Source organism: Peromyscus leucopus, chromosome 7, assembly GCF_004664715.2.
Source record: "Peromyscus leucopus breed LL Stock chromosome 7, UCI_PerLeu_2.1, whole genome shotgun sequence".
Taxonomy (NCBI): Eukaryota; Metazoa; Chordata; class Mammalia; order Rodentia; family Cricetidae; genus Peromyscus; species Peromyscus leucopus.
The window spans coordinates 89371379-89394163 of NC_051069.1; the positions used below are offsets into that span (position 1 = coordinate 89371379).

Sequence of the window (22785 nt, forward strand, 5' to 3'; positions counted from 1 at the left end):
GTATTTCTTCTTTTAAGAGCAGTCTGTTTAGTTCATTGGCTTATTTGTTGATGGGTAATGGTGAAGTTTCAGTTTCAATTTTTACACTTCTTTTTTGGGGGTGGGGGCGTGTTGAGACAAGGTTTTTCTGTGTTAACAGTCCTCGATGTCCTGGATCTCACTTTGTACACCAGGCTGGCCTCAAACTCACTGAGATCCGTCTGCATCTGCCTCCCAAGTGCTGGGAATAAAGGTGTGCCCCACCACCGCCCGGCTTATTCTAGTTACTTACCCCTATCTAAAGTACAGCTGCCAAAGATTTTCTTCCATTCTGTAAGCTGTTTTCCTTTACTGTGAGGGAGCTTTTTAATTTCAGGTAATCATATTTGTCAATTCTTTAGACTGTTTGCTTTGCTACTCAGAAAATTCTTGCATATGTCTATATCTTGAAGTGTTCCCCCCTCAGTAATTTCAGTGTTTCAGATTTTAAAATCTCTAATCCATTTTAATTAAAGAGATGAAGGTCTAATTTCATACTTATGCAAGTGGATATCCTCTTTTGCCAACACCATTTGTTGAATACACTGTGTGTTTTTGTTTTGTTTTATTTGACAACTTTGTAAAATACACCTGTGTGTTGTTTCTGAGGCCTTTGGTCTGCACAGCTGTTTTTTGCCCCAATATCTTGCTGTTTTTTCACTATCACTATGTAGTATAATTTGAAGTCAGGTATTGTGATGTCTCTAATATGGTCTTCCTGCTTAGGATTACATTTTGTATAACATTAATTCTACCAACAAGAGGCATCTAAGGCAGTGGTTCTTAGCCTGTGGGTTGCAACCCTTTAGGGGTCAAATGACCCTTTCACAGGGATCACATAAGACCATCAGAAAACAACAGATATTTATTACTATCCATAACGATGACAAAAATCACAGTTATGAAGTAGCAACGAAAATAATTTTATAGTTGGGTTGTCACTACAACACGAGGAACTATAAAAGGGTCGCAGCGTTAGGAAGGTTGAGAACCACTGATGTTAGGTCTTTTCATCATCTAGTATATTCAGTTTTTCTTCAGTGTCTTAAATTTTTCTTTGTTGAGCTCTTTGACTTCATTGTTTTGGTTTGATTCCTAAGTGCTTTGGTTTGCTTTTTTTCGTGGTGGAGTGGGCTTATATGCCATGACACAGTATGGAACTATAAAGACAACTCTTTTGACTTGGTTTTCTTCCCTTCACCTTTACATGGGTCCCAAGGATTAAACTCAGGTTGCTAAGCTTATTAAACAATGCTTTTATTGACTGAACCTTCTCATCCTCTAATCCCTTTTGAGTTTATTGTGAATGAGATCCACCCCCCACTTCTTTTCAGCAAATTACTTATTGGTATATCAATAAGTATTGGATTTTATGTTGATTTTTGTATTCTGCAGTTTTACTGAATTTATCAACAATCTGTTTTCTGGTGACATCTATAGTGTGTTAAGCATAATATATTATCAGCAAATAGGCATATTTGACTTTTTTCCTTACAGCATTTTTTTCTTTTATATCTTGTCTTGTCTTGCTTTTCCAACTAAGCCTTAAGCTCAGACTGAGTAAGAGTGAAGAGAGGAAGCACCCTTTCTTTTCCGTGATTTTGGGAAAATGCTCTTTCCCCATCTAATATATTATTGACTATAGCTTTGTGGTATATAGCTTTTCTTATTTTGAGGTATACTCTTTCTAATTTCTTCAGGACTTTTGTCATGAAAAAAAATATTCAACTTTGGCAGATGCTTTTTCTACTTCTATTGAGATGATCTTGTGATTTCTTTTATATGTCTTAAATCTGTCATGTGGTGTATTGGTCACTGATATGCATATGTTAAAACCAGCCTTGTATCAACTGGGTTGAAACCAATTTTTTGTGGTGTAGGATCTTAATGTGTTTTTTAATTTGATTTGAACATATTTTCATTTTTGTTGTTTTTGCTGTATGTTTATCTAGTTTTAATGTCAAGATAATCCTAGCTTGATAGAATGAATATAGTAAATATTCCTTCCCTTTTTGTTTCATGGAGCATACTGAGAATTGTTAGCATTAGATCTTTAAAAGTTTCATAGAATTCAACACTGAATACATCACTCTTAGGCTTTTGTTTGTGGGGAATCTTTCTGTTGCTGCTTCAGCCTTGCTGTTTATAGTGTGTAACTGTAATTTGGGTTGGTCATATGAATTTAGAATTTTATCCTTGTTTTTTTCTAGCTTTCCAGCTTTTTGAAATATGTTTTCAAAGTGAATACTAAAGATCTTCTACATTACATTGGAATCTGTTCAAACATCTCCCTTTTAACCTCTAATTTTATTGATTAGGTCTTCTCTTTCTTTTGGTTCCTTTGGCAAGGGTTTTTAATCAATCTTGTTAATCTTTTTTTAAAAGGACAGCTCTGATTAATTCTGCTTATCATTTTAGACTACTATTTCTTTAATTTTTTTCCCTAATGATTTCTGTATACTAGTTTGTGTTTGGCTTCTTGTTTTTCTAAAGCCTTGGAGATGTATTGAGGCATATTTTGGGGTGTTATTCATTCTGGATCTCTGGCTTTTTAAATGTGAGCTATAAACTTTATTCTTAGGACTACTTAGGCTGTATTCCAGAGAAGGATCTGGTAGGTCATGCTATGATTTTTACTTAATTCTAGTGATTTTCTAATTTCCTCTGTTTCTTCAGTGATCTACTGTTCATTCAAACATCTTTCATCTAGTCTTCAAGTATATGTGCCATTTTTTGAAGTTTCTCCTGCTGTTAATGTCTACCTTTTTTGTGCTATGATCTGATTATATTTTAAAATTGTTTCAATTTTTGTGTATTTATTAAATCTTTCCTTTTGGCTTACAATTTTCTAAACGGCTCTGTGTACCATAAAGAATCTTATCCCTCTACCTGTTGTACTGAATATTGTAGATATGTAATGTATATCTGTTGGTTTTAATTTCCCCCTTTTCCTAGTGATTTTGTATATGTTATTTTATATGAATTTTCCTGTCAGAATGTCTTTGCTTGGGTTTATGTTCAGGACAGAGGAGGCAAGAGAGTCAATTACTGTTAAATAAATAAATAAATAAATAAATAAATACAGTGGTTTGACAGCATTCCCTGTGTTAGCTGCAAGAGATACTTACTTCAAGACTTGTGTCTCATGAGGTTCAGGGATGGTTGTATCCAGTGTTAGGTTCACTGGGGTCCTTGGAAAGAAGAAACAGGTACTCTAGGATGAATTTAGCCTTCTGAGGCTACAGGGGAGTCAGCCTCTGATGAACTGACTCATTGTCGCTCTGCAAAGGGCTTTTTTATTGTTATACAATTCAGACCTTTAGCAAGTCAATTTCCATATGCCTAGACCTTTATCTAAACTCCCCAAAGAGACAATGCCAATGTGAATTCCAAAGTCACAAGACATCTCAGTTTGCTAAGTCCTCTTGGAACCAGGTTTTGCATAGGCTTTGAACCATTAGGAAACTCTCAGATAAGATTTACATACTTTAAACAGAAGGTACCAGACACAAAAAGTAGCAGGAACAAAAGGCAGCTCAAAGCTAGGTGTCAATCTGGAATCAAACCAGCTGCAGAATGCTGCAGGATCTCCCATAACAAGGGCCTCCATGCACTACTAGGATTGGAGGAAATGTAATAAGGGTGTTTTTTATTTTGGGGAGATTTTTTGTTTGTTTTTTGCTAAGGGGATCAATTTTAAGAAGTGAAGTGGGAAAGAAAAAGAAAGGGAAAAAACTAACAGTGAGAAGGAAGGCACATGGATTAAAGATAGGCAAAGCGGTACAGAAAATATTCTATATTAGAATTAGAGAAAGGAAGGAGGAAACAAAAGCTTTATCACAAAGATTCAGGTTACACATCTGAATACTTTTTAACCAAAAAAGGAAGATTAAAATAATTTATACATACGCGTGTGTGCACGCGCGCGCACACACACACACACACACACACACACACACACACACACACACACACATGGGCTAGAGAGATGGCTCAGCAAGTAAAGATGCTTGCTGCCAAGCCTGATGACCTGAGATTTCCCTAGAACCTACATGATGGAAGAAGAGAACTCCCCGAAATTACACATTGACCTCTGTGTATATGGAGTTAAACACATTAAATAAATAAATGCAATTTTAATGATTAAAGTAGCAATGATCAAGAAAAAGAAATAGAAAATATGCCCTGCATTAATGTGCTTTTTATTTTATTATTGGTATTATATCAGGCTCTGTAGGTAGGGAATTATGAATGGGCTGTTAGTATCAGTAATTCAAACAAGTTAAGTATGCCTATCCAGAGAGGATTTCTGTGGCGAAAGGTCACTTCCGTCCAGATTTCCCCAATCTAATCTTCCTAGACTGTCCCTATCATTGGTCCTTTGGAGATAATTTGGTGTGTATATGGCTTTCTGTGCCTGAGGCTCTGAAGGAGTATGAAGGGCTAGCTAGTTTCTCCCTCAAACTTTCCACAGTGAGGGATGCCTTGTCCTCACTAGGAGGGCTGTGGAGATACTGAATCTGTCTCAGTTTGAGACTAGCTCACCTACTTGTGCTGCTCTTGCCAGTCTGTGCTGGTTAGGGACTGGTTAGGGACTCCAGGTACTACCACGCTGCTACAGCATATTCCAGGTTCTGCTGTGTTCTTCCTGTAGTCCAGATCTCTTGCTCTTTAGAGATGGTTGAGCTTTACAGATGTCTACATTTTACACCCCTTTACCTTTTTGTGTTGCTGTATCTAGAACTCTCCACTCTCCTTTTTGGTAGCACCAAATTTAAACTTCCATCCGAGTTTTCAGCAGGATCTCTCTCTCTCTCTCTCTCTCTCTCTCTCTCTCTCTCTCTCTCTCTCTCTCTCTCTCTCTCCCCTCCCCCCCCCCCGCCCCCCTTTCCCCTCCTTACCTCTCACTCCCTCCCTCCCCCTTGCTGTGCAGTACCTTTCCAGTCAGTGCTCAGAGCTTTGTGTAGCTGGGTCCATACCTACTCTTACTTCTGTTTTTGATAGCTCATTCTTATATTTCTGTATCAGTGACTTTTTATCTTGACTTTCTTCTGTACAGTTTCACACACATGACTTCTAACCACCATCTTGCTACCTGTATTTACCTGTATTTTTTTTAAAATAAACTCATATGAAATAGATGAATAAATCTGCTTCATGGCATATGGACCCAACAGGAGTTCTTATTTATAGCTTTGAAGGAACTTTCTTACTTAAAATGAGAATTTCTCTTTATAAAGAGTTTTTGAATTATGTTAATTTTGTAACTGAAGGTTTACTTGACATGTATGTTTTAGTTTAGGAAATGCCAGTTAATGAAACAAACATTTTCCGCTACACCTTTAATCACATTACTGGGGACGAAGAGGTGGATTTCTGTAAGTTCTAGGTCAGCCTGGTCTATATAGTGAGTTTCAGGCTAATCAGTACTACATAGTAAGCTTCTGTCTCAAAGAAACAAACAAAAAACCCATACCCCACTTGTATAATATAGTTTCAAGAGTAAAAATTCCCAAGCCAGGCATGATGGCACATGCTTTTAACCCCAACACTTAGGAAGAGGCAAGGCAAATGAATCTCTATGATAGTTTGAGGCCAGCCAAGGCTACATAGTAAGACCCTGTTTAAAAAAAGAAAATAGTGGAGACTTCCTGCTTTATCTTTCATGGTATTGCATATATGCCTTAGAATGCCTTAAGCTTGTCTTGGCTCATTTATATTCAAGGTTAATTTGTTTATAACTTCTTTCAGGATCGCATTGTATCAATGACTCTTGACAAAGAATATGATGTTGCCGTGGAAGCAATTCGATTGGTTACTCTGATACTTCAGTAAGTATAGTATCTGTTAACTGTTTAATCTTTTAGTAGTTAATACTTTTTTCTGGATTAGTACATCAAATAAATATTTCATATGAAGAATCCACTTTTATTTTTTAAGGTTCTGTTTATAACCAAATGTATTTTAGGTGGTGTTTTTTATTTTGAAACATGGTCTCACACTGCAGCCTAGGTTTGGAATTACTATGTAATGTAGACTAGCCTCAAGTTGGAAAAATTCTTCTGCCTTGACTTGCTGAGTTCTAGAATTATAGATATGAATAGTTTTTCATTTGAACTGATGTTTGTTTCCTCCAGGTAAAGTTACTTTGTGTGGTTTAGGAAAGTTAGCTATGAAATGTCATACTTTGCTATTTAAAACAAAAGCTCAGAGCTTCAAAATGAAAAGGTTTTCAAATAGATATTTTATGAACATAGAAGTGAAAGAAATTAAACACGACTATTCCATCAACTTTTAAAGTTTTAAAGAGATAAATGATTTTATAACTTTATAGTGTTTACTGAGCTAGAAAAATTCTGTTAGATAATGTGTGTTCTAGTAAAATTGTTTTTTAAAAAATTCTCACCGGGCGGTGGTGGCGCACTCCTTTAATCCCAGCACTTGGGAGGCAGAGGCAGGCGGATCTCTATGAGTTCGAGGCCAGCCTGGACTACACAGTGAGTTCCAGGAAAGGTGCAAAGCTACACAGAGAAATGCGGGGGGGGGGGGGGGCAGATTCCCTTCTCACTGCTTTGTTAGTACATCTGTCCTGATTTGGGTATCTGCTGCTCAAATGTCAGAATTTGCATGGGTTCCCTTTTCTGTGTCTTTTCCATGCTTTTTATCATTGTAGCTTTCTAATATATCATGTGTTATACATGAGACCTCCTGTCTTACTAGATGATTCTCTCCTCTAGTTTTTAAATCTTGGCTAATTCTCATATTTTTTTCTATTATGGGAATTTTTAAAACATACATGTCAAATACCTTTGATGTGATTTTGAATGTAAGAACTGTACAGTGGCCGGGTGGTGGTTGTGCATGCCTTTAATCCCAGCACTTGGAAGGTAGAGCCAGGCAGATCTCTGTGAGTTCAAGGCCAGCCTGGTCTACAAAGCGAGATCCAGGACCGGCACCAAAACTGCACAGAGAAACCCTGTCTCGAAACAAACAAACAAACAGACAAACAAAAAATGAACTGTACAATGGACCTGACAGTGGTGGCTCACCCTTTAATCTCCTCACTCGGGAGGCAAAGGCAGGTAGATCTATCTCTGAGTTCCTATCCAACCTGCTCTACAAAAGCTAGTTCTATGAGAGTCACATACAAAAAAACCTGTCTTGAAAAACAAAACAAAACAGAAAAAGACTGGGTGATGCCTGCCTTTAATCCTAGCAGTGTTAATCCCAGCACTCAATCTGTGAGTCCTAGGACAGCTAGGGCTACATTTAAAAAACAAACAAACAAACTATCGTATTTTGTAATGTTATGAAAGTAAAATTTTCATTTCATTTGTTTTTTTTTTTTTTTCATTTCTGTCTTCAGATATTTAAGTGTGTTTTATATGTAGGGTTTATGCATGTGTATATGACCACAATGGTGTGTATTTTTTACATAAGCTAACTATTAAATACTATGTAGTTTTAGTGTCATTATTAGCATTTAGTATTTTGTACTTAATTGTTGCAAGGTAAAGAAACCTTTAATTTTATGTTGATTTTTTTATGTTGATCTTATGTACAGCATATTAGAACTCCTAAACATGTAATGTTTTCTTGATCCTGTTGTTTTTACCATATAGATTAGAATAGTATGGACAAATGATTTCAGCTTCCTAACTTTATAATTCATATTTTCTTACCTTGTCTGATTGCATAGCCAAGACCTTCTGCTTTATTAATACTATCCTTCATAGCAGATATTTTTTGTTTTGTTATTGAAGTAATTTAAAATTTTATTTCTGTGTTATATTTTTATAAATTGGTTATTGGATGTGTTTGTTTTATTTTTACTTGTACTGGGAACATAGCCCAGGGCCTGGTGTTCCTATACAAGTACTAGATGTCTAAGCTACATGCTCAGTCTAAGTATATTTTGGTTTATGTTGAAAATTTTTCTTTATTCTGAGTGCTGTAGGATTTTTTAAATTTATTAATTAGCCTGAATTAATATATCGCTAATTTAAACCACTTTTGCCCTACTTGAATAAATTGTATTTGAACATATCATACATTGTTTTACTTAAATATGACATTATAATAGATTGCTCTTATATGTATGTTCATGAATAAACTGACACACTTTTAACCAAAGTAATTTTTAATTAATAGTTAGAAACAAAAATATATCTGGGAATGGTAGCATAACATTGGTACAGTGTTTTACTAGCATGTACATAGCCCTGGGTTTCACCTCTATTCACTACAAAGGGATAATCTAAAAAATTTCCATATTAAAGGAATAAAATGATTTTTGATATGTGTACCAATGTTTAAAACAGGCTAAATATATCTTTAATCACTAACATTTCTTATAAATACTTTCAAAGTCAAGTCTTTCATCCCTTTGTCTTGGCTGAAATGTATTGTTATTGCCATTTAAACTCACTCTGTACCCTGTGCAGTTCAGAACTTAGTGTTCTTATATAACTTAGTGCCTACTGTCAACTTTTCTTCTAGTCTTTGTACTGTATTAGTCTTCAGTGATAGATATTGACTTGCCTTTCATATATTGTTGCTTGATATGCTTCATATGCTATGCTATGCTACACATATGGTATGCTTCAATACATATATACTAATGTTTGATTTTTTTACCCTCATATACCATTCTTCCTAATCATTTCTGAAAATTTCTTTCCTTTTAAAAACATATTTTAATATACTAAACTAAATTACTTCTTTCAAGAGTGTTTTCAAACCTTCCAAGACCTTGTTTGGCTGGAGGGAAAGTCTTCTTTTTGCCATAAATTTGGAAAATAGGTTGTCTAATTTCAAAAATCTCCATGGAATTATTTCCCTGAATTTTAACTGGACTAGAAAGAACAGAAAATGTCTGATGTTTTACAGATGTAATTATGGCCCTCTATCTGTGTCTTACCTAGAGCACTGGTTATGTCTATTTTTTTGTACATTCTTCAGAGATCTCTGACTGCTCTAGAAATTTGTGATTACAAATATCTCATAGAGGGCAATGAATCCTTTGTCTCTTCTACATTGTCACCCAGAGCCTGACTTTCAAATTTTCTATGTTTAATCTACCCTATAGACAGTTTTATTGGGCAATGTCTTTTAAAACTATCCATTCAGGCTCAATTTTAATATCACGTATATGGCCTATAGGAAACCAAGAGCTTACGGGTGGAGGAAGAATGAATTCCTCAGAGCCCTCCATCCCTTATGTTTTTCTCTGCTTCTGTGGACTCCTTCAGTCAGTCTTTTTCTTTTCGAACTCTTTATGGCCTTGCTGTGTACCAGTTCATAAACATAACCTAAGGATATATTTTATAAAGTTTTCATAGTTTTCTGAGACTTGATATGTATTACTGGCTTCATAAATGCTTCGTGATGGGGCTAGATAGAGGACTCAGCAGTTAGGAGCACTGCCTGCTAGTTTCAATTCCCAGCACCTACATGACAGCCTGCACTGTCTGTAACTCGAGTTCCAGGAGATCTGACACCCTTTTTGAGCCTCCACATTCACCAGGCTCACATACGGTACACAGACATATTCAGACAAAGCACTCTTACCCATAAAAAGTAAATAATAAATAAAATCTGTAAAGGTTTTATTATTCTCTTAACACTGTTTCATGTTTTTTTAAAAAGTCATGTGTGCTGATACAATTTCACAGTATCCTAATTTTATCTAGCTTAGTTTTTTACTTGATAATGAGCTAAGAATCAAAGTTTAGCTTACCAGTCTCTTATAGAATGTGCATGAAATGACCTGGCTTTACTTCTCTTGACACGTAGGATTAGTGGTAAACCTTCCCTAAATGACAGGTAAAATCACATTTTATATCCCATTATCAACTCGTTTAAATATTTTTGTGCCATCTGTCAGTTCTGCTACTTGTTTCCTTTTTTTCCAACAAAGTCTTAACCTGTCTCAGTCTGGCCTCAAACTCTCCCTCTCTTCCTTTTTCCACCTCTGGAGTGGTGGGATTACAAGCATAATTCTACATTTGTAGAATGTTTTTTTATGAGCTTGTATTTCTGAGATGTAACTTTAAATTGGTTTTTTTCCTCCCTATGCGTTTACTTTTCCTGAGGCTACTTTCCCATTAGGCTGATAATACATAATTGTTTCAGGAGCTTGAGCCTGTTGCCTCTCCTTAAAATTCACGGGATACAAATTGGGCATTTATAGATATATTTGTTTTAACCTAGCAACTCTTCCTTAGCAGTCCTGAAGCCTATTTGCCTCAGTTATAGTCTTTAGCTGTATTAAGTTAGTTCTCCTAGACCTAGTGTTCTTCCCTTCCAGTGTCTGTAGATAATAAGACTGTTCCCTGCTTATACTATACTATCTGCCTCACCATAAGGGAACAAGCATTGGTGGGATGGAAAGGAGAATATATTTAAACACTTGGAGTTTGTCTGCCAATTTGACATTTATGGTTTTCAGCCAAAACTACAGTTTCTCCTTGGAACTGATTTAACCACAGTCCTTTGCTGCCAAGAGCATTCTGATTTTTATTTACTAGATTTCTGAAGATCTTGGGTCCTAGGTCATCTATATACATTTGAGAATCTATGAAATAAACTTGTAACTCTGTATGTTACCAGGGTCCTGTGCAGCTCAGTAATTACGTATTCAAATTAACTTAAGCTATAATCATATTCATCATTTAAAAATATATTAATCATCAGAAAATGAATATTTCATTTTTGGGCTAAACTGCTTCAAACACATTTTGACCATTTATGAAACACAGAATTATGAGTAAATAAAAAGGAGTAAATGACAGGAAAATTGTGTTAGTAAAGGAATGACTGGGACTGGCAAGATGGCTCAGTTCATAAAGAGGTTTGCCACCAAGCCTGATGACCTGAATTGAATCCCAGGGCCCCACATGGTAGAAGAAAAAAACGATCTCTCACAAGTTGCCCTTTGACCAAAGAACTGGTATACACACAAATAAATAAACCAACAAATGTAATATTTAAAAGAATGGCTGTATTTAGTGGGAAGACTAACATTGTAAAGAGGTGATGAGATACTATTTTGTTGATACAGTTCTAGAAAGTAAAGTTACCTAGCATGATTAGTTGTATGAAACAAGGACAAATATATTCCTTAAGCATGTTTAAAAAAGAAATAAGAGCTTTGTGCATATTTAAAGAGCATGCTTAGTTGGTCTGATACGTACTCTTGAGATACTGACTGTCATTATCTATGGATACTTCACATGGAAAAATTTTGAAATTTTTCTTTTACTTGAATTTTATTTAGTGAATACATTTATAATTAGTGGGAAATAATACTTTTACAGTAATAGAAAACTAAAATCTGTGTTTTCAGCTTTTATAATCACTTTACAGAAATTAAATGAGGAGGGATCATGTAAATCAAAAGTTCCTGTGGTTCTGATATTACTTTCCATTTTCAGTGGAAGTGAAGAAGCTCTTTCCAATGAAGACTGTGAAAATGTTTACCATTTGGTGTATTCAGCACATCGCCCTGTTGCTGTGGCAGCTGGAGAGTTCCTTCACAAAAAGTGAGTCAGTTATCCTGCAAACAGGCTCCACTTTTGTGTACTGAAAAAAGAGAGAGTTCAGTTGTTAAAAGCTCTTACTAATAATCTTCAATAGTGGAAGAGACTGAACATAGGACTTAAAATGTCCTCTTCACTGTGCTTGAACGCTCTCATAACTGTGTAGCCTGTTTCCTGTATCATGGCTCACATCTGGGAGAGTGGTGAGCCTTGTGTCATATTCCTCTTCAGTAAAATCTGAAATACGGTTCTTAGCCGGGTATGGGAATAGACTTTTAAAGTTTATGAAGTCTTGTTTCTTTTCAAAATCTCAACTCATGCCTTTGTTACGTGTATTATATAATCATGAAGTTTTACCCCATTGCAAGTGTCTTCCATCCTTTCATGGCTTCTTTTCCATTGTTTCCTTGGGAATCATTGTGATGTATTATATAGCGATTCTGAGAGCTATGTATATATTAAAGTTGATATTATTAAGTTACTTCTAATTTTTGGCTGACTATAGCACTTAACTAGAGTGAAATTCACTTTTTGATTGTGAACTATTATATATATTGTATAATTTATTAGTGAATTAATGTATTCTCACAATATTAACATTCTTGTTTGTGTACATATCTTTTGCTTTGTTTTCATTTTGGGGTTTTTTGCTCAGACTTAACTTAGTGAATTCGGTTGTGGATTCGGTTGTGAGCAAGGGGGAACCTAAAGGTCCATTACATGTACTAATTTATGATTTTACAGAAGCATAGTAAGACATGTACTGTGCATCAGTTCTACATGGATGATAAGCTATGATAATACGCAGGCTTGGCATCCTACAGTATCTAATTTGGTGTTGCAACAGTGTTCTAGTCTATTACTACTCATAATGAGAAAAGTTTTCTGTTTAAAATCTTTCTTAATAGTAGCTAGCTGCTAGTACATGTTGATACTGAAAGTGAAGAGGAAGAATTCAATGTTTTCATTGACCTCATGGCCACTCACACATGCCAGGCAAGCATTCTACTAGTAAGCTACACCCCAGCCTTCTTAGGCATGGATTTTAAAATAGCAATGGTTTTGCCAGTTACTCTGACACCTTTGACTAATAGAATAAGGAAATTTCCATATTCTTCTTGGGATATTGTATGCCACAAACGTCAAGAGTTTATCAGAATCTACCCTTCCTTCCTCAGAATATTACAGTATATTTGGCCTCAGTTGTCCATTTAACTTTTCAAACTGTTTTATGATTTTAGAAGGAATTTATTGCTTCTATAACTTCACTAAGAACATCAAGGACTTTGTTTAATATATATATCACCTATATTATATATATATATCATATAATCTGTATATAGTTAGTATATAATCTATCATATATATGATAGAGACCATAAACTACAGACATTTATTTTATTATATGACTGAGTTTAAAATATTTGCTAGAAATTTTAATTAGAATATTTTACATGACAGTTCAGAATAGGTAGCCTCTACTCTGTCTTATTTCTTTGTGAAAATCAGCCTAATTCTTATGCAAATTATGAAAGCTTTTTCTATTAATGCTTTCAAACTCCTCTCAGAAAAGTTCAAAGCTGGGTGGTGGTGGTGTATGCCTTTAATCCCAGCACTCAGGAGGCAGAGGCAGGCGATCTCTGTGAGTTAAAGGCTAGTGTGGTGCACAGAAAGGATTCCAGGACAGCCAGTGTGGTTAAACAGAGAAATTCTGTCTCAATAAACAAAAAATAAAAATAAAAATTCACATTTCAGTAACTTCATCTTTAATAACTAATTTTAGCATTTTTCTATCATTTATATAATAAATATTAAAATACTAATAAGCAGGCTGTAGTATAGCCATAGAATTTTCATTATTAAGTTTTGGTGTGCACATAGTCCCAACACTTCAGGAGGTTGAGATAAGAAGAGGATTGTGCCGGGTGGTGGTGATACACGCCTTTAATCCCAGCACTTGGGAGGCAGAGGCAGGCAGATCTCTGTGAGTTCGAGGCCAGCCTGGACTACAGAGTGAGTTCCAGGACAGGCTCCAAAGCTACACAGAGAAACTCTGTCTCGAAAAACAAAAAAAAAAGAAAAGAGGATTGCTTGAATCCAGGAGTTGAAGGCTCCCATAGGCCACATAGCAAAAAACAATTTAAAAAAAAAATTAGGTGCATAGTTCATACATGCACAGTCTTATATCTTATACTATATAAATACTATGTAATCAACAAGAATCATCAAAAATAGTAAGATGTTTCTAAAATGAATATTTAATCTCACCAAAAATTCTACATTTTGCCAGGCAGTGGTGGCGCACGCCTTTAATCCCAGCACTCAGGAGGCAGAGGCAGGCAGATCTCTGTGAGTTCGAGGCCAGCCTGGTCTCCAAAGCAAGTTCCAGGAAAGGCGCAAAGCTACACAGAGAAACTCTATCTTGAAAAACCAAAAATAAAATAAAATAAAAAATTTAAAAAATTCTACATTTTTTAATTTTTGAGAATATAATATTATAATCTTCCCTTTCCTCCCTCCAGACCCATTCATGTACCTCTTCTTGCTTTCTTTCAAATTAATGGCTTCTTTTTTTTATATGTGTATATTTAGAAACGTGTGTGTGTGTGTGTGTGTGTGTGATATAACCAGCTCAATCTGAATAGTGTTTTTCATGTATGTTTTGGGGCTGACCATTAGATCTTGAATAACTAGTTGACATGATCATCTCTGGGAAAGACTATTTCTCCCACTCTCATCATTCCTTAGTTGCCTGCAGTACTTTGTGTAGGGTTGAGGCCTTGTGGCCTTTCCTCTGTCTGTTTTGTTGTGCTTGTTCATGTCATATTTAGGCCGTCATGTTGGTAAGACATTATGAATATAGATTCTGAGGTTAATAGGAGACACAGTCCCTGATCCTCTGACTCTCACAGTCTTTACCCCTTCTCTTTCACGATATTTCCCTGAGCCCTTAGGTGGTAGCTGTACTCACACAGTTCTGTATTTTGATAGGTTGTGGCTGGTTGTAATTGTCTCCATCTGTTACAAAGAGAGGTTTCCTTGATTGAGGGGTAGGACTGCATTTATCTGTGAGTACAAGGACTTGTATTTAGAATGTGTATAGTTAGAGATTATGCTAGTTTAGTAAAGTAAGTGGTAGTTATATGGTCTTCTCCTTGAATCATGACTTTACTAGTCCTGGATAGTTAGTTTGGTTTCTAATACCAGGCATGGTTTCCCTCTCATTGAGGCGGGTCTTAAGTCCAACTAGAAATCTGTTGGTTACCGCCAAGGTTTAAATGCTATTACTGCACCCTTAGGGTTATATAACTTGCCATGCCAATTGTTGTGATTTACGAGCATCATATCTGGGTAAGATTGATGGCTGCCTCCCTCCACTGGAAATTGACATGGTACCTTCTGGTACCATCAAAGCTAGTCTTCAAAGAAGAGGCATTAAGATCAGTTCCAGTTCAGGGGTCTCTGTGTCATGTCTGAAGTGCATAGTCTCCTCAACAATAGGAACTTACCTTCCATCTCTTGGTGGCTACCAGGGGCAATACTAATAGCCTGTGTGTTTTAGCAATCTCTTGAGCAACCTTGACTAAAAATAAAAACAAAAAGAGGACTTCTCAAACTTAGTGTTGAGATTTTTGTTAGGTAGCCTTTGGCTTTTGGAGGGAGTGTTTTAAGGAATTTCATCTAAACTGTGTACATATATTTAGGCACATACTTAAGATATTCCAGGGTTTTGTTGTTATTTGTTAAGAGTTAATGGTATAATTCCTTCTGACTTTTTCAGACATCCTTATTGTTATTTTACCCTTCTTCCTCCTTTTTCTGTTATTTATATTCTCCCCCTCTCCCTTACTAGAGCTCTCCCTTTTTTCCCATTTCCCTGACAGATCACTTACACCCTTTTATTCCCCTCTGTTACTCCCTCATACCCCTACCCCAGCACTGGCATCTTTTTACTTTCCTGGTTTATGTAGCTACTGCAGGATAGAATATCACATTTGAAGATTTATAGCTAGGAGACTCCGATGGGAGAGAATCCATGATATTTATCTTTCTGGGTCAGAGTTACCTCACTCAATATAATCTTTTCAAGTTCTGTACATTTACCTTCAGATCTAATGATTTCATTTTTCTTTATAGTTTAATAGTATTTCATAGTGTATATGTACCATATTTTTGTTATCCATTTGTCAGTTGGAAGACATACAGGTTGTTTTGATTTCTTAGCTTTTGTGAGTAGAGCAACAGTGAACATAGCTGAGCAAATATCTGTGGAGTATAGGGTAGAGTCCTTTGGACATAGGCCAAGTTTTGGTGTAGCTGGGTCATAGGATAGATTCATTTTTAGCATTGTGAGGATTCTCCACACTGATATCCATAGTTTGTAGTCCCTCTAACAGTGAATGAGTATTTGCCTTTCTCCACATCCCCTACATCATCTATTTCAGTTGTTCTGTTGATCTTTATCATTCTGACTAGGGTGAGATGGAATTTCAAAATTGTTTTGATTTGCATTTCCCTAATTGCTAGGGATGGTGAACTTTTTTTTTTTTTTGAGCTACTTCTTAGCCTTTTTTTTTTTTTTTTTTTTTTTCTTTTTTTTGGAATTCTCTCTGCTTAGATCCCAGGCCAGTTTTTCAACTGGATCTTTTTTTTTTTTTTTTTTTTTTTTTTTCTGTTTGTTGAGTTCTTTATATGTTCTAGATATTAATTTTCTGCTAGATGTATAGCTGGCAAAGATTCACTCCAATGCTGTGAGTTTCCTCTTCACCCAGTTGATTTTACTTTATCTGTGCAGAGGGTTTTTAGTTTTACGGAGTCCTACTAGTCAGCTCTTGACTGAATTCTAGGGCAAATGAAGCCCTATTCAGAAAGTCCTTTTCAGTAGGGTACTGCATATCTTTTCTTCTAGCCTTTTCAGAGTTTAAGGTTTCACATTTAGGTCTTTGATCCATTTGGAATTAGTTTTTATGCACAGTGATAGATATAGTTTGTTTGATGTCATTTTCTGCATGTGGCCATCCAGTTTCCACAGCACCATTTGTTGAAAGTGTTTTCTTTTCCCCAGCTTATGTTTTTGTCATCTTTTTCAAATATTAAATAGCTGTAGTTATATATACACTCCATGTTTGGGTCTTCAATTTTGTCTGTTTTTATAACAATACAATAGTGTCTTATTACTGTGGCTCCATAGTATATCTTAAGATTTGGACTGGTCATCTCTCTTTGCTCAGAAATATTTTGGCTATCTGGGGTCTTCTGTAGTTCCATATGAATTCTAGAACAGTTTTTTTCTTCTATTTCTTGAAGAATGAGATGGAGATTTTGATTGGGATTGCATTGAATTTATAAATAGCTTTTGATAAAGTGGTCGTTTTCACAATATTAATTCTAATTATCCATGAGCATGGAATAGCTTTCCATTTTGTGGTATTTTTATCTCTTTCTTCAGAGGTTTAAAGTTTTCATTGTAGAGGTCTTTTGCTTTATTGGTTAGGTTTCTTCTGGAAATTTTATTTTCTTTGAGGCTGTTGTGAATGGGAGTATATGCATGATCCTCTTCCCCGAGTATTTATTGTTGGTGTATAGAAAACTCTTGATCCATGCATGACTGTATCATGCCACATTGCTGAATTTGTTTCTAGAAGTTCTCTGGTAGAATTTTTGGGCTCTTTAATGTATAGTAGCATATCCTCTGCAGATAGGAAGTGTGACCTCTTTCCCTGTTTGTATCACTTTAATTCCCTTCTCTTGCCTTATTGCTCCAGCAATAAGTACTTTGAGCACAATTGAAAAAGAGTGAGAATAGTGGTAATCTCTATCCAGTTCCTGACCTCAATGGGTTGCTTCAACCTTTTCTCCATTTAGGATGATATTGGGAGTGTGTGTAGGGGGGGGGGGGTAGGCGTTGTTATGTTGAAGTATGTTCCCACTAGCACTACATTTTCTAGGACTTTACCATGAAGCATGACTGTTTTTGTCAGACGTTTCTACATATATTGAGATGATCATGTGATTTTTGTCTTTAAGTCCATTTATGTGGTTTGTTTTACTTATTCATTTGCTTATGTTGGACCTTCACTGCATTTCAGGGATAAAGCCAGCTTGGTAATGGTAGGTAATCTTTTTTATGTTTGTCTGTATTTTGTTTGCAGTTATTTTATTGAGCATTTTTGAGTCTATATTTATCAAGGATTCTCGACTATAGTTTTCTTTGTTGTTGTTGTTGTGTCTTTACCTGGTTTTGGTATTAGAGTAGTACTGGCTTCATAGAAGGAATTTGGGAGCCAGCCACCCTCCCTTCCTCCCCTCTCTCTCTCTCTCTCTCTCTCTTCCTCCCTTCCTAGTTTAAGAAGGATTGGCTAAATTTTCGAAAGTCTGGTAGAATTCTGCTGTGAATCCATCTGGCCTTGGACTTTTGTTAGCTGGAAAACCTTTTATTACTATTTCAATCTCCTCATTTGTATGAGTCTGTTTAGGTTGCTGACTTCTTGGTTTAATTTTGGTGGTTTGGCTTAATCTAGAAATTCATTTATTTCTTTTACATTTTCCAACTTAATAGAGTCTAGGTTTTTAAAATAGAACCATATGATAATTGAGTATCTTTGATGCCTGATCTAACGTTTTCCTATTTATTTCTAAGTCTGTTCATTTGGGTCCTCTCTTTGCTTAGTTGGGCTAAGGGTCTGTTGATCTTACTTATCTTTTAAACAACCAGTTGTTACATCCATTGATTCTTTGTGAGTTTTTTTTTTTTCCTTTGTTTCTATTTCATTGATTTCTGCTTGTTTTTGTCTTTATTTCTTTCTGCTGACTGGATTTGTATATGGTTTGCTCTTGTTTTTTTACAGAATTTTTAGTTGCATCATAAATCATTTATTTGTGCTCTTTTTGATTTTTTTTTTTTATGTAGGTCATACATTTCTCTTGTAAGACTGCTTTCAATGTGTCCCAGAGGTTTTGTTGTATTGTTTTCATTTTCATTTAGTTTTTTTTAAATTTCTTTCTTGATTTCTTATTTGACTCATTCATTATTTAGTAATGAGTTAGTTAATCTCCATGAATTTGTTTGTTTACTTGAGTTCTGTTTAATGTCAATTTTAAGTTTTATTGCATTGTAGTCAGCTAGGATACAAGAAATGATTTCAATCTTTGTGATATTTTTTAAATCATTTGTTTTGTATTCCATGATATGGTATATTTTAGAGCTGGTGTATTTAGAGCAGCTTATGTGTGCTGTTGAGTAGAATGTATAATCTTTGGTGTTTGGGTGGAATATTCTGTAGATATTTGCTAAGTTCATTTAGTATATGAATCAATTAATTCTAATGTTTCTCTGTTTTTGTTTTGTTTTGTTTGTTTGTTTGTTTGTTTTTTGTCCAGATGACCTACCTGTCTGTTGTAGAAAGTGGGGTGTTGAAATAATCTAATATTAACTGATTTTTAATTTGTGCCTTTAAATCCAGTGGTACTTGTTTTATGAAAATGGATACCTCAGAGTTTGGTGCATATATGTTTAAGATAGTAATGTTCTTGCTAACTGTTCCCTTGATTAGAATGAATAAAGTATCCCTTTTTATCTCTTCTGATTAGATTTAGTTTGAAGTCTTATTTTGTCAGATACTAGGATCCTGACACCTGCTTGCTTTCTGATCCCATTTGATTAGAGTACTTTTTTCCATTCTTTTACTCTAAGGAGATTCCTGTCTTTAAAGCTAAGATGTGTTTCTTACAGATAGGTGAATTTTTGTTTCTTGATTCTTTCAGTCAGCTTCTGTCTTTTGATGGGAGAGTTTAAACCATTTATATTTAAAGATATTGTAATGTGTGAGTAAATTTTGGTCTTTGTGTTGTTGATTTTTGGTAGTGGTGTTCGTATTCTTAGTAGTACTTTGTTTTTAAATAATTATAACTTTGTATTTCTCTCCGCAGTCTTTCCTGCTATACTCATTCCTCTCTTCAGCCTGTAGTATTGCTTCTTGTATTTTCTTTAAATTTGGTTTGTTGAATATAAATTGATTTAGGCTGTTTATATCTTGAAAAGTCTTTATCCTTCAATTATGGCAGACAATTTTGCTAGGTCTATTAGTTTAGATTAGCTTTCTTAGCCTTTTAGTTCTTGGAATGCCTTGCTCCAGGCTCTCCTGGCTTTCTAAATTTCCATTGAGAAATCAGCTGTTATTCTGATGGATTTTTCTTTATATGTAACTTGCATTGTTTTTGTTTGTTTCTTTTTGTTTCTCTTATAGCTTTCAATCTTTTTGTTATGTATCTGTCGTGTTTTACTGTGATAAGCTGTAGGGATTTTTCTCTTTGGGGATTATCTATTTGGTGTTCTCTATGGTTCTTACATCTCTGTGGGTGTGTCTTTCCTTTGTTTGGAGCTGTTTTCTTCTATGATCTTGTTGAGATTCTTCTCCCTCATCTATTCTTGTAATCAAAGATTTGATATTTTCATGGTGTCTCATATTTCCTATGTATTCCTTTTCTGTGATTTTAATTTTTTTCGTAGTCCTTGATAAAATGATCTATATCCTACTTTTATTTTCAAGTCCTGATATTCTATCTCCTGCTTAATTCATTCTACATGTAAGACTTTCTTTGCATTTTCTAGTTGAGTTACAGGTGTTCTCTAATTCCGCTTCAGTTTGTCTCCTTATTGAGTTCCATTCTGAAGTCTTGGATTGTTTTAGTCATTTCCCTTAGCCTGTTTGTGCTTTCTTGGTCATCGATCAGTTGTTTATTCTCAAGTTCTTTCTCCTAGATTTCATTGTGCTTTTTCTTTTTTTTTTTTTAAACTCCTTGTATTATTTTTTTATGAAGTTTATGATGATTATTTTAAATTGTGGGTCCTGGAGTTCACCTCAGGAATTCTCATTGGCAAATATTTCTACAGGAATGGTAGGCTTTGGAGAGAACATACTGGTTCTTTTTTCATACTGTTAGTGTTTTGGGAATAAGATCTGTACATATAAATTATTATTTAGTTCTTAATCTGATATGGGCAGAACAGGATATGGACAGAACAGGTCGCAGCAGAAGAGACAATGTGAAGCAGGTTGAGCCTAGACATTATAATGGCTTGGGTGGGATGAAGTCAGGTGGACAGAGGGGATTTGACTGGTGTATTGGGATGAGCTTCCTAGTCTGCTTGGAGTGTAGAACTAGATCTGGCTGTGTAAAATTTTGGATGTGGCATGGCAGGACCTATGGGTTGGAGAACAGGTAGGGAGGATCCTGGCAGAAGCCTAGAGATGATTTGTAATGCAAGCAAGAGAGGTCAAACTAGGCTGGGGCAGTAGATATGGGACCTGGGCTAGATCTGACTGGTTGTGAAGAAAGCATGGATGGGGAAGTCAGAAAACTAGCCCCGTAGGAGGTCTCAAAATTCTACATTTTTAACACTATAAATTTCATCTATTTTTTCAGAACCTTATGTGAAATAAATGCAGTTATTCAGCTTAGTACATTTTAGTTACCAAAGTCTATTATTACCTTCGTCACAAATTTGAAAGCCACCTCAAAAAGAACACCTCTCAGTTACTTAGCTTTTCATTTTAGAAACTTATATATGTTTTTATATGTTGCATATGTTATTTGCTTGTCCATATTTCTTTATTTTTCTGTAAATTATCTGAGACAGTACATTTAGTCTGTTTCCATCTACTAGAGCAGTGGTTCTCAACCTTCTAATGCTGTGACCCTTTAATACAGTTCCTCATGTTGTGGTGACCCCCAACCATAAAACTATTTTAGTTGCTACTTCATAAGTGTAATCTTGTTACTGTAATGAATTGTGATCTAAATATCTGATATTCAGGATATCTGATACAAGACCCCTGTGAAAGGATCATTTAATCCCCAAAAGGGCCTCAACCCACAAGTTGAGAACTGCTGCACTAGAATTAAAGTTCCTCCCAAGAACCAATTTCATGTTCATTGCTGCATCCCTTGGGCTTAGAGTAGTCCCTAAAAATAGGAGAGCTTTGTTTTATTAGACTAAATCTATATAGCAAATTTAAAACTTGAATTTCCTTCTTAGCCATACTTAGAAGTTTTGTTATTGAAAGTAAATTTTTATATATAGTACTAATAAAATTTTATTATAAACAGTTGGGCTTAAGAATACTGCTTCTAAATAATAGGTATAACCATTGGAGAATACAAGAGACATAAATATTAAAATGTAGATTTTTGGTTATTGCTCAGGATTTTCTTTAATGTATTTACGACTGAAATAAATATTTAAGAAATTGTTTTTAATCTAAATTTAAAATTACATACTCTAGTATCAACCATAGGAAAGTAGTGCTTACATTTTTAATAAATATTTAAGCATTTACTATTCATCATTAAAAGCATTTCCTCATGTTGAACTGTGTAAGATATTTTTAATTTGACCATTTTTTTATCTCTGTAAAGGTATCATTTAATAGCCAGGCATGATAACACTTGATTGAAGTGTAGTTGGAAGGTTTCTCTGGTCCTTCCCAGCCCACTATCTCACACAGCCACTTATAAAATAATTACTCAGAGGTTTATATTAATTACCAATTGCATGGCATATGGCAGGCTTTTTGCTAGCTAGCTCTTATAACTTAAATTAATCCATTTCTATTCATCTATGTTTGGCATATATTCCGTGGCTTACCAGTCGGCTAGCATGTTGTTCCTTGGGCAGCAGACTGGCATCTCTTTTTCCCTCTGCCTTTCTTCTTCCTGTCTGAAAAAATAAAAAGAGATAAGTTGTATTGAATTAGATTAAAAATCTTTTTCATATTTTTTCAACAGTGAATTTTTTGTGTTTTGTAAAATTACTGAAATTTGTGTTCATGTGAATTTATATTGTTTCCCCCACAGGCTATTTAGCAGACATGACCCACAAGCAGAGGAAGCATTAGCAAAGAGGAGAGGAAGGAACAGTCCAAATGGGAACCTCATCCGGATGCTTGTCCTCTTCTTTCTTGAAAGTGAGGTAAGAAGGGTTTTAGTTGACTATTGTGTCCTTCTGTCACTTGATCTGAGGTAAGCAGTTAGGGTTCAGTCCACTACAGTCCTGAAAACAAATGCTTTTCTTGTAAAGTCACCATTATTAATTGCTGTGTACTTTGCTTTTTGTGAGAATATACATACGTATAGGGGTGTATCAACATTAAATATAGTCTAGTAATTTTAAAGTTTTACACTATTTCAGAATGCCAGTTCTACATTTTTAACTTTTCCCTTTTTT

The 22785-nt window shown here is 35.2% G+C and overlaps 1 protein-coding gene across 3 annotated transcripts in view; it reads left to right on the forward strand.

Annotated features, from left to right (window-relative positions):
• Stag1 (stromal antigen 1) overlaps positions 1 to 22785 on the forward strand; it is a 333420-nt gene that overhangs the window by 212409 nt on the left and 98226 nt on the right. For all 3 annotated transcript variants that reach the window (XM_028869949.2, XM_028869951.2, XM_028869952.2), the window contains 3 exons: positions 5770 to 5849; positions 11454 to 11561; positions 22416 to 22530. In XM_028869949.2, the coding sequence (XP_028725782.1) occupies positions 5770 to 5849; positions 11454 to 11561; positions 22416 to 22530 (303 nt within the window). The remainder of the gene's footprint in view (positions 1 to 5769; positions 5850 to 11453; positions 11562 to 22415; positions 22531 to 22785) is intronic.